The sequence below is a fragment of the Trachinotus anak genome, unplaced genomic scaffold (assembly GCF_046630095.1).
Source record: "Trachinotus anak isolate AG129_WGS33_773 ecotype Australia unplaced genomic scaffold, CSIRO_AGI_Tana_v1 ptg000012l, whole genome shotgun sequence".
Classification (NCBI taxonomy): Eukaryota; Metazoa; Chordata; class Actinopteri; order Carangiformes; family Carangidae; genus Trachinotus; species Trachinotus anak.
The window spans coordinates 23,841,602-23,853,517 of NW_027273863.1; the positions used below are offsets into that span (position 1 = coordinate 23,841,602).

Here is an 11,916-nt window from a genome sequence, read left to right on the forward strand (position 1 = left end):
AAAGCAGAAATTTGTGATACTGAAATTGAGTCAACATTCATTCATCTAACGGGACTGAATACCAAAAAGGGGTCTGCAAATAATAAAGAAAAGACTAATAAAAAGCCTCCTATTCAGCCTCTGTACAGCATGGAATCTGAAAGTGTGCAAACTTCACTTTGTTCTTGTTCACAGTTTACCACTACGGTCTTTGTTTCTGTTCATGGTTGACCACAGCATGGCGCTGCCAAAAAGTCTTCTGGAATGTATTTGCGGCCTGATTACTGGAGCAATTCATGCCCTATGTTACACTAAGACCGAATCACACATTAGCATATGTTCAATGTGGCAAACAAATTAATACAGAACATTAGCAGAATGCAAATACCTCAAAAAAAAAACAAAAAACTTACAACTTGTCCCTATCACTTTCAGTACATTCCTGCCTTTTTTTTTTCCTTTCTCCTTTCTCGGGCCAAACCTCCAGCATAAAAGACAAATATAGAAAGGTGACAAGTGCTTTCTAGACATCACAAAACACCAGTTATGGCAGTCCTCCAGCTCCATAGAGTGTTGTGAATGTGTGAATATGTAGTGTTTGTGCAACACTTAATCATCTCCATGTGTTCTACTATAGATCGCACCTTGCTTAAAGCTGCATATTTCAAGCTGTTTTTCAACACTGTGGTTATCAGGACCCCTGAGTGGGTGTGAACATCTGCTGTGGCTTTATACACTGAGACAATCTATAGGATGAGGGGGGCTTTGAACAGGGATTCCTCTTTTCATTATTCACTGCACTGTTTGCGTAATTTAAAGCTTTTTTTATAAACTTTTTAAAAAATAATTTGGAGTATGCAGCTAATTAGAATAACCCAAGACACAGAAAGTCATGAAGTGTTCTCTAAATGGACTAGGATGCACTGGGTTCACATTTACCACTGATACTCACCCTGGCCTGAGATAGGATGGCCTGAGCCTGAGCTTCCTGGGCTGTAACCACAGGTCCCTTGTGTGCCTCTCCGCCTGCACGGAACTGTCAGCCACAAAACAAAAAAAGAAACACAGTTAAAACCAAAGAGACTTGTCTGTTTTAACAGAGTGAGGCATCTAATGGCCTCCCCCGGTGAGTGTGTTCATATCTTTGCTGTGTTCTGTTAAACCTATAAAGCTGTCACCATGCAAAACAGACACACACACAAACACACACACACACACACACACACACACACACTTTCACACATACATACGCTGGCATACAAGCAAAGGCAGCAGCTCACACACACACACACTCACACATATACACACAAATATGTGTCACCAAGCCTTTCAAAGCCTCAGTCACTGGTTCCACTCCATTTCACCGTCTGACATTTACAAGTAAAGTGATTTGTAACCCAAAGAAAATAAGGTTGTGATCCTTTGGCCCACTGGTGATGCTATGAGGTAAACGTACTAAATGAAGTGAGTTCAGGGACTAATGCCTGGGAAGGAGGGTGCACAGTATGCGAGGGAAATACAACAGAGCCCAGTGGGCATGTGGCAAGCAGCGGGACTTACTGGAAGCATCAGAATGGTACCTGGAGGCCCAGGGACACCGTCGGAACCAGGAATACCAGGACGCCCTGGAGGACCCTGGAGAGTCAGAGGAGGGAGAAAGAGTTGGTTCTGTTCTAATCACAAAGATATCATGCCTCAGTGTGAATGTGTACTGCAGCTGGAGCTGAGGTCAACAACCACACCAAAGGATATAAAATCTCTATTAGCTACAATGATGCTATTCAAAAGGACTTTACAGTATTTGATTAACAACCATATCTTCAAAGTATTGGATTCAAATCAGTGGGCGTTTTGTTCACTTGCATATCAGCACATAGTGTTTACATAATGTGAGCAATTAATTAGATGGGGTTAATAAGCAAGCCATATATTTTCCCATGAGATAACATGATTATTTTGCCATTTGTCTACAACACCCTGGAGGTGCTCTGTAAATTGAAAAGAAGAAAAAACTGATAACAGCACAAACAAACAACAGCAGCAACAGTAACAGTGCAGAGACTGGAAAAACTAATCTATACACAGCAAACCTCTTCTTTATCTCCCACAATAATTTCAATGGGAAGGTCCTTTGCCAAAGTCTGCACTGTTGTCGCTTATTCCAAACAGATAATTGACTAATCCTACTGAGAAGAATAAGAGTGGGAATTCAATCACGAGCAAAGACAAAGCATGTATTTTCATTAAGCTGGCCTAGGGATACTGCAGGGGAGCGCTTTATAACAAGACTAAAAATCCACAGACATGGCCCTGTGAGGTTATAATGCTCATTAGATTCCAGAAAAACAAAACTGTTTGATGGATTTTGCCATTCTTAGCTGCTTACCACAAAGTGGAGCAAAAAATGTCTTTGTATGGCACCAGGGGGAAGATTACATTGTTACATAAAAAAAAGGATAATTTCTTTTTACAGTGGCTATTTTAAGGAATATCAGGTTGTCAGACACAGACCTAGCTAAACTTCCATCAATGTTAACTGTAATTCGTTAGCTCGAAGCTTTTTGAGACTTCAGTCTGCCTTGGCTTAGATTCAGATGTGCTTTGAGCTTAACATTAGCACGCTAACATGCAAACTTTATCACTGCATGTGTACATTCCTACCTGAGCATATAAACATAGTAACAACTTCAAGCATAGGAAGTTTGGGGTATTAGCGCGTCATTTTAGCATTAAACTCAAAGTATAGCTAAGGCTTTAGTCAGTGGTTTCAAAGAGCTGAACAGTTTGGTTCCAGATGAAAAGTCAGGGGGTTTCCAAAGTCGTTAGGATTCATCCTCTGCGGACCATGAATGTCTGTTCATGTCAGTTTATTCAAAAGTGGTTGTGATATTTCACTGACACTGAACCATGTGGATAAAAACTATTTAGAAACAAAATGAATGCATAAAAGTTGCTCATAGTGAATAAAAACAGCAAGAGCAGACAGTTAAATTATAATGTGACTAGATTCTGATTTCCCAAATACAAAAACTCATCATAACTCAGATCAAGCCTAAATAGCACCCAGTGTTTCCAGAGAAGCCAGGAACTATTTAGCAGTCTCGTCATGTGCCACAATCTCAGACTGCTGGCCCAAATTGGTGCCATGTGTTCTCATCTGCCTTTTCCCAGAGGTGGTAAATACTCTCCATCTATTGCTGTTACAGTAAGCACAGCGGCATCTAGCGTTAATGACATTCCTACATGGCTGGGAAAGTGGTATTTCAGTGGAAAGGAGAGAGATGGTGATCATGAGAGAAATGAGCCAATCAAACGCTGAGTCCAGGCGGATACTGCGCAACGGAAAACCACAAGACTACAGAAACGAGTCACTTTTAATGCCCCTGTCAATCCTCAGTAAGTCTGTTTCTCGTGGGAGGAAATGAAGGGAGGGAGGCAGACTTTTGGACTAACAAAATGTTTTTTTGATCACTTTGACCCTGTGGAACAATAAGCCTTTTATACTGGTGAGGAGTGCTGGTCATACTGGAAGAGGCGTGTCTGGGTATTTTGTAGTTGGCAAAAAAAGGGTTAACCTTTACAGACAGACTAGATCTGCTAAAGGGCTGATGAAAGAGGGGTGCGGGGCAATCACCACATTTGGGAAAAACAAGCTGAGATCCAGCCTTCTGGAGGGGACAGGCACTTATACTGTGTCATCCAATCAATCATATAAATGAGTGGAATCCTACAGTCCTGGGAAACAAGACATTTAGAAAAGTTTAGACTTCTACATATTTTACTTCTACAAACTCCTTGAACCTCTCACAAGTCCTGCAGCAAACCAATACAGCTGTTTCTCAGAACTTCTCTTTGGATATTGACAGTTTATAGGCATCTCATTTCCTTGCACCACTCCTCACTAATCTCCCCCAATTGCTGCAGTAGCAAGCTGTGTCTAATGGTATTATTCATTCCCTGGCACTGAAACAGTACTTCACAGTTTTCCAATAAATAGTAAGGCAGCAGGATAACAAATTCAGGGGCGTTTAAATATATATATACATGCTGACTCCCATTATTCCACCACTAAGATAAATGGCTTAGGTTAAAGTTAGTATTTCAGTTTTGGGTCAATTATAGCCTGAAAACATGTTTGCGTAGGATCTTAATTGATTGTTTTTTCTTCTCTAGGCAAAATGTAACTGTAGTTAAATTTTAACATTCATGATAAGGAGAGAATGAGCGGCAGAGTTTCTCAAAAACATCTGTAATCAGCTATGAAATGAGGCCAGCCTTCACTCACCCTCTCACCAGGATCTCCTGGGGTACCTGGGGGACCCTGCAATCCTGGGGTACCAGGAATACCCTGAAACCACACACACACACAGACACACATACACGTAGCATATTATATCCCAAACTGCTGCTAACCAGCATTCCCACCACATTCAGTCTATCTAGTACTCCATATGCATAGGCCAACAAAGACAGAGGAAAAGACATGGGTTAAAAAAGAAATAAGCCTCAAAATGAAATAGCCCCCAACCCCCCTTCTCTCTCTCTCTCTCTCTCTCTCCCTTGCACTCACACACACACAGACACAGACATACACATATTCATGCACAAATTCACATTTTGACTGTCTCTCCAAATTCAAGCTTCACTGGCGATCAGGACTGACGCTCTTTCCATAAAGACATTTTTTCCCTCTTTAGCTGTTCTCCATCTGTGGAAGGCAGACAGGAGTGTGGGAGAACGTGATACTCACTGCTTGGCCGGGGGCTCCTTGGGGTCCTTCTACAAGCATCCCCTGAAAAAGGAAAAAGTGGATACAGTAGCATTATAGGGCAGCCTGTAAATCCACAGGCAATGGAGAATAGGGGAAGAAATGAGAGCCAGTGGGTGCTGTGGGTTTGAGGTTGGAGAGTTTACTTATAGCTACGTTAACAATGCTTCAGCTAACTGATAGTCTGTTCTATAATGTGTGTGTGTGGTAACAGATTTGGATGGGAGCCTGTGGTGGTACAGATGGTATGGGAGGAGAGACATTAAATGAAGCTGCTATTTTAGTCCTTGTTTAGGCTGCAGTGGGAAACTGTATAGGATAGCCCTCCAAGAAACGTATGTACTGTGGCATTTAGTGTAGACAGCAGTTGTTTTGTCTGTAGACCAAAGATGAGACTTAAATCTCATCAGAAGGGTAGCTTATCTTGGTTGTAAGTGCCTCAGTCAAGTAAAAAAGACCTAAAGCTGAGTTGCATTGAAATGTGAAATAAACGTGTATATATATATATATATATATATATATATATATATATATATATATATATATATATGTATATATATGTGTGTGTGTGTGTGTGTGTGTGTGTGTGTGTGTGTGTGTGCAAATCACATATGAAAGAGATCTGTTCGAGATAACTGATGATAAAAGAAACCATATTCTTCAGAAAATATGCAGAGAATCTGATTCAAGCTTTTATAGACTTATAAACTTTGTGTGCAACAATGAAAGCCAGGCACCACCACTTTCATAGTGTTGACTTTAATATGCTCTGCATCTGAACATTTGTTAGCTAAAATAACACACCAACCAAGCAAGAGATACGAAGATAGAGGGATAGCTGCTGAACTAGATAGCTATATTTAAGATAGATAGATAAATAGATAGATCATGTAGAAGTGGAGTAGTAATGTTCTGGTAGACTTATGCTATCAAATTAACTGCATTAATTTAACAGGGAAGTCTGTTAGCATGCTAGCTATTTAGCAACTCAGTACTGTCCTAAAGCTGTCCACTGGCAGGCTAAATACTGTATTATCTGGTCGTAAAGTAGTGAAGTTGACCCATTAATGTTTTTTGGTTTTTTGTTACTGGAAAAAGTTCAACACATTTCCTCTTCAATTGTGAGGTTTGTTTCCAGGATGAAAACACATGAGGTCTAATACTTCACTTACTGGCTCGATGACAGCAGGTTCACCCTTCTCTCCTTTTTCTCCCAGGTAACTTTGACCTCCAGTCACCTATGGACATAAGACAGACCAGGTGAGCGTTTTACACAGTAACAGGCCAGACATTCATGCATGAAGGTGGAGCACCCAGGGTGTGAAAGCCAAAAATGGAAAATGTGAGACCAATGAGCAGCAGATGCCCTGCCTGATGCCTGGGATGTCTTCTCTTTAAAGAGGTTACTTAACTACAACAAAACTGCTAAGAAAAGCTCAGCAAAATGCTGACTGGTGTTCTGCATGCTTAGAAGGATTTAGGTTGTTCTCAAGGCAAAAAGCAGGTTTTTTTTCTGCCTGCTGGAAAAATAAACCTCAAGAATAATTTTGCAAGAAGCTATAATTTAGACTTTGGTCTGACTCCTATTTATTAAGGTTCCTAAAAGCCAGGAAGCGCAAAAAAAAAGACCCCAACTGTGCACAAATGCAGAGGTCGTTACCTGACACTATCCATACAATGACTTCACATGTGAAGAATTCTAAAACCACCTACAGCAGTGTGTCCAAAAACCACTCGATTGTACAGTTAAGCCTGAAGATGAAACTCTTTTTGAGGGCTGTGGTGTCCTGAGAATGTAGAGTTGAGAGCACTAATAGAGCAGTTCAGATTAACCCAAAGCAGACAGATCTCAAGCCAATGTCCAGACGGGGACTGTGTCACTTCCTGCCTCTGAGAATCTGGATCCTGAGGCAAGGAAAGGGACTGGAAACAAGCCATGATAGACGCTGGCTCAGCAGATATTTCTGTCTGGTTTTTGGATATTGATCTGAATGAGATGAAAAAACATTTTCTAAGACTTGGCTTGTCATCGGGTAATCCAAACAGATCGTTGGTGTGATAACCAGGGAGAAGCAAGGCTTTGACAAACAGCAGAGGTCACTGGGATCAAGAGGTTATGGAGGGCGTGTCTATGCTGACAGCTGGGTCGACATCTGTTTATCTCCAGGAGACTTAGATAGACAAGGTGTGCGTTTGTGCTTGCTGGTGTGTTTGTGTTTGGTGAATGTGTACGCAGAATGCTCCAAGCTATAACCCGATACCATTAGAAACAACAAACAAAAAGGTTACTGCAAACACCCCAGCAAACAAATGCCACCAGCATCTTCAGCATCTTTTCACATTCCTGACCACCACCTCCGTATTACTCACCACCTCTGTATCCTCCCCCCTCCCCATACCATTCCTCCTGACCCCACCAGCACTTACACTGCTCTCTCCGATTGCTGTCTCCGCTGGAACACCAACACCAAAGTCATCGTCGTATGTTGCAGATGTAGGCTTGGCGTCAGTGGGGCTGTAATCGCCATAATCACCATAGTCGTATGGCTTTTCTACAAACTGCTTGTTGTCATATTCTTTGAGGTCGTACTCCTTAAACTCATACACGTCAGTGGCAGGGTCCGCCTTCTCTTGGGCGTCCACTGGGGCAACAGTTTCCGCAGCTACCGTGGTGTCCACCCCGACCTGTTCCACACCGGTGATGTAATCATCCACTATTTCACCATCGTAGCTCTGGGGTCAATCCAGGCATCGCAAAGAGGCGGCAGGGGTTGTTAAGATGGGAGGGAAGATGAAGGTTTAGTTAGTGACTTGAAACCATGTGAACAACTTTAAAGATTCACATGTATAATATATAACGGGATGTTCAACTTAGTTGTGCCCACATCCATGTGTCTAATTTGGGATAGCATCCAAAATTCAACATATGTGAAAATACACATATGTTTTGTCAACAGGCATTGTTATTTACATCCATTGTCAAAATGTATATTCTGATAATTTCTTTGCAAAGCAATGGGAATGTGAGATATCCCAAACTACTGACACACTGATGTTTGAAACTGTAAAATATGGAAGAATATGTAAAATATATATGCACATATTCATGCTGTAAGACTATGAGGTCATTTAGACAGCATAATCTTTAACATGTCAATCATAGTCAGAAGATTAAATGCCAATGTTACACATGCACAAACATTGTCCAATGAAGTAAAAAGAAAGCAGTACTGTTTAAATGTTAAACCAAACTAAAATGAAATAGTAGCGTAGTTTATACATCTAAGAATCTGTGTTAGAATCTGGGGAAATGTGATTGCACTTTGGTTTATGAGCTTTGCCTTGTAGAAAAAACGACCTCTCATCCATTTATTGTTTTTATAGACATCCTTCTGTGAGTTAAAAGTTGTTGCACAGCCTGTGCAATCTTATTGGACCAACCTGCATTAGAGAGGTTACGCATATTCTTTAAGAGCGCCTCCATGTTCGAAACAGGTAATGAATCAAGTAACTTTTTGACGATTTACACACAGGGCTTAATCTCTTTCCCTTTCTCTTTATTTTAGCCAGCTGGCCAATTACTCCAATCTTATTTATTCCGTGGTACATTTATTGGGCATCTAACAAACCACAGCCCATGGCTAAATTTAGGTAAGACCTAAATAGCCGAAATATTTTAAGCAACATATTCTACCAGCAAAAAAAGCAGTACCTACTGTATTAGCAGCAATAAAAGAGACACCCAGTACAAAATCCCCCCAGCTATAGAGTACAGCAGTAATAGAAACAACTACCCACTGACAATATAATACTAGAACAACTTTTATTAAAAGCATCCACCAACTGTACTTTGGTCTTGGGGCAATTTGACCCCATGACATTGTCTAAAAGGTTTTCCAGTGCATCACAGTCCTCAGTCATCAGACAAGTGTTCCAACATGGTCCAGAATAGGCTTAGTTTCTGAGGTTAGCCCTCCTGCCTGTCACTTCAAATGACTGTAATGTCTCGAGCTGTGTGAAGCTGCGTTATCCACCTCAACGTACATCACAATACAACTGGCAACAACATATTGCTGGTGGAGCAGACGGCCATATTGTTTCAGTTTAACTCCCAAATGTTCCCCATTACGTTGTGTTTTATGTGATGGTTTAGCACAAATTAAGACAGGATCTGCCAAATTCAGGATACGGCAGAAACATCGGGGATGCGTCTGTGTACTGATTTTCCGTTGGTTACGGTTCATTAAATGACAAAGTTTTCCTTCTTTGGGCTTTATCCAGACTCTATTTGATGGAGGCGGTTTCTCGTGGAAATCAAGGAGCAGAGTAAGCTGTTTGATGTTAGTGACGCCTTGTTGGGTTTCAGCCTCCAGGGGCGATCATAAAAATATTTTTCGTCGTTGTTGATACCCTACAGTTTTATTGAAATTTTCAAACCAATTTTAAAGCAGTAAAGCAGGAATTTAAATATAGGAATCTGTTTGTTAATTGTCAAGTTGGTGAGTCAAGTCACAGAGAATTTTCCACAATAATAAAAAGAGAATCCAACTGGGGAAAGTTTCAACCAATTATTGTGGTCGAAAACCTCTATAATTTCACAAAAATCAAGAATATAGATAACTCATCATTAAAATACCAAATAAGGTTGTCAACCAACTACCAATTATTCACAGCTGTTAACATGTTATCCTAGAAACTGGGTATATGGTCCAGGATTTGTCATAGCCTTTTACCATATAATTTTCCAAATATCCTAAACATCTGCTGATTGCATTGTATAAATAGGTCCAGTGGAAAATTTCCAAAGAGATAATCCTCTGTTATGTCCCTGCGCCTCTACTGACTGTTGCTGAAATAATCAAACAAATGCTTGTACTAGAAACTGTATTGATTGCGAGAACAAGAACATTTTACTGCAGCTTAGTTATTAAACTGGTTACATGGTTCATAAACAACAATCAAATATTTTACTTTTTTTTTTCCCCAGTTACCTGTCCTTGTCCTCCAGTCTCAGTGGGGGTTTCAGGCTGACTTCCGTCCACTGTGGTGTAGTCATACTCACCCGTGTAGTAGTCTCCACCCACATTTGTCTGAAATCAGAGCAGGAAAAGCACAAAGTGAAGCATTACACATTTGATGTGGGTAGATTCAGCCCATTATGGTTGAATTTGAGAGCTTTTTTTACTGCAGTAAAAGAAGGTAATAGTGATGTTATTTGTCTTTATACATTTGTGGAGACTTTGTGTTATGTATATATTGTAGTAGATTTATTGAGCATATATTTTGCTAAAAAGTAAATATCAAGAGAGAAAGAAAGGGCAAGAGTGGGACAATGAAAGAGAGATAATGAGGGACTAAAGAGGTTGGTAGGAAGAAACTGTGGTTGTGTATGTGTTATTCATGGCAGGAGCCATGATAACAGTGTTAGTCAAGTGTTACCTCAGTCTTGGCTCCTTCAGTTGGGGGAGCATCAGTGGTTAACTCTCCTTCACTGTAGTCATAGAACTCACCATATTCATAGTTAGTGTACTGTAAGGAAAAAGGGACGGGGGCCAATCAGTTAATTAGTGCCGTCATGTAAATAAGGCAGCACAATGTCACACAGACATGTTGTACATTATTTACATGGCATGTAGAGCCTGTCATTCCCACAACAGTGTACACATTAAGTGTCATCATGCTATTTTTGAAATAACATGGTCAAACCATGAAAACATCACATCCATATGAGAAAACGGAACTTTTTCAGCATATGGATGACAGCAGCAGTCGCTGATCCCCTTCCATCCAAACCCCCCTGAGCTTCTGAGGGACTGAGAGATTCATGCCTCTAATGAAACAAATTAAGATTCTTGTTTGCTTACGACAGGATGTTAGAGGGTTACTGTGATGCCAGTGAAAACTTATCTGCCTCTGCTGCTTAATGCTTTATGCCAACAATGGCCCCAGGGTTTCCTTAATGGGCTCAAGCTCTCCTGACTCATTGCATGCTGGTAAATTATGGGGAGCAGAGAGAATACAGTAGCAGGGGGTAAAACCACTGTTAAAAAATCCTGGGGAATTAAAACAGTCTCTGCAAAGACAACATGTGTTCAGTCTCTTGGTATTTTTTTAAAAAGAACATTTTGTTTTGGATCTTTAAAGCCGTCCACTAAATTATTATATGTTGTGTTTGGTGTATTGTGTCGCTGTTTATTTACTCTGGAGCAATTATTTCAACCTGAGCCACCAGAGAGGAAACATAATAACTAACATTTAACAATGAAGGACTGAAGTGGCTTTTGTGTAGTTTCTAATTTAAGGGGATAATGCAACCTTTTGGTAAATACGCTCATTATCATTCTTTAGCTCAGAAAAATCTATACCGCACTCATGTCTGTCTGTTAAACATGAATCTGGAGCCAGGAAGCTGTTAGCTTAGCTTAGCCTAAAGATTGAAAGCAGACAGAAACAGCTAGCCTGGCACTGTGCGAAGCTTAAAACAAGGACCACTTTCTAAACATGTTATATTTCATTTGTTTAGTGTTGAAAACATCAAGCTAAGGAGGCTAGCTGTTTCCCCTGTGCCTCCATTTTTTATGCTAAACCAGGCTAACTGCTTCATGGCTCCACATTCATACCAACAATTAAGACATGAGAGCAGTATCAATCTTCTCAACTAACTCTTGGCAAGAGGCCCACAGGCTTTTATTGGCCCGCTGCCCACAACTCATATAATATTATGTAATTTTGCCAATTAACCACTTTAGCCCTTTGTCAAAAACTCCAGTGATTGCATTTTTCATTTAATCCTCTGCGTACTGTCAAAAAAGAGGCGAGGAAGATTAAGTTAACAGACCAGGCCCTGAAACGCAATGCTCTATCGGCGCAGGGAAAAATATTAGTCCCAGGATAACTGCTAAGCTCATAAAAATAATACAAGATCCACGGCCTACTGCAATGCTGGTCTGGCCTCCATTCAATGGCCACGAGAGAGGGAGAGAGAGAAAGAGGTCATACAAGAGAGAAGCCCTGGCAAGACCAACTAGACTGACTGACAGGGAAGAAACAGCGAGAAGGAGAGGGTCAGAGAGAAATATAGAGAAAGATAGAGAATGAAGGAAGGATTTATAAAGATTTATGGTGCTGAAGTGCGTGGCTAAGCTGAAGGTCTTCACCACAGGCTTGGA

General features: G+C 40.7%; 1 protein-coding gene across 5 annotated transcripts in view; it reads right to left on the minus strand.

The window, feature by feature from the left end:
- col11a1b (collagen, type XI, alpha 1b) overlaps nt 1-11,916 on the minus strand; it is a 92,485-nt gene that overhangs the window by 49,141 nt on the left and 31,428 nt on the right. For 4 of the 5 annotated variants that reach the window (XM_071490676.1, XM_071490675.1, XM_071490674.1 and 1 more), the window contains 8 exons: nt 10,187-10,276; nt 9,739-9,837; nt 7,175-7,480; nt 5,920-5,985; nt 4,730-4,771; nt 4,265-4,327; nt 1,540-1,614; nt 932-1,015 (listed from right to left, as the gene is read on the minus strand). In XM_071490676.1, coding sequence (XP_071346777.1) covers nt 932-1,015; nt 1,540-1,614; nt 4,265-4,327; nt 4,730-4,771; nt 5,920-5,985; nt 7,175-7,480; nt 9,739-9,837; nt 10,187-10,276 — 825 coding nt within the window. The remainder of the gene's footprint in view (nt 1-931; nt 1,016-1,539; nt 1,615-4,264; nt 4,328-4,729; nt 4,772-5,919; nt 5,986-7,174; nt 7,481-9,738; nt 9,838-10,186; nt 10,277-11,916) is intronic. The other variant, XM_071490677.1, reaches the window with a different exon arrangement.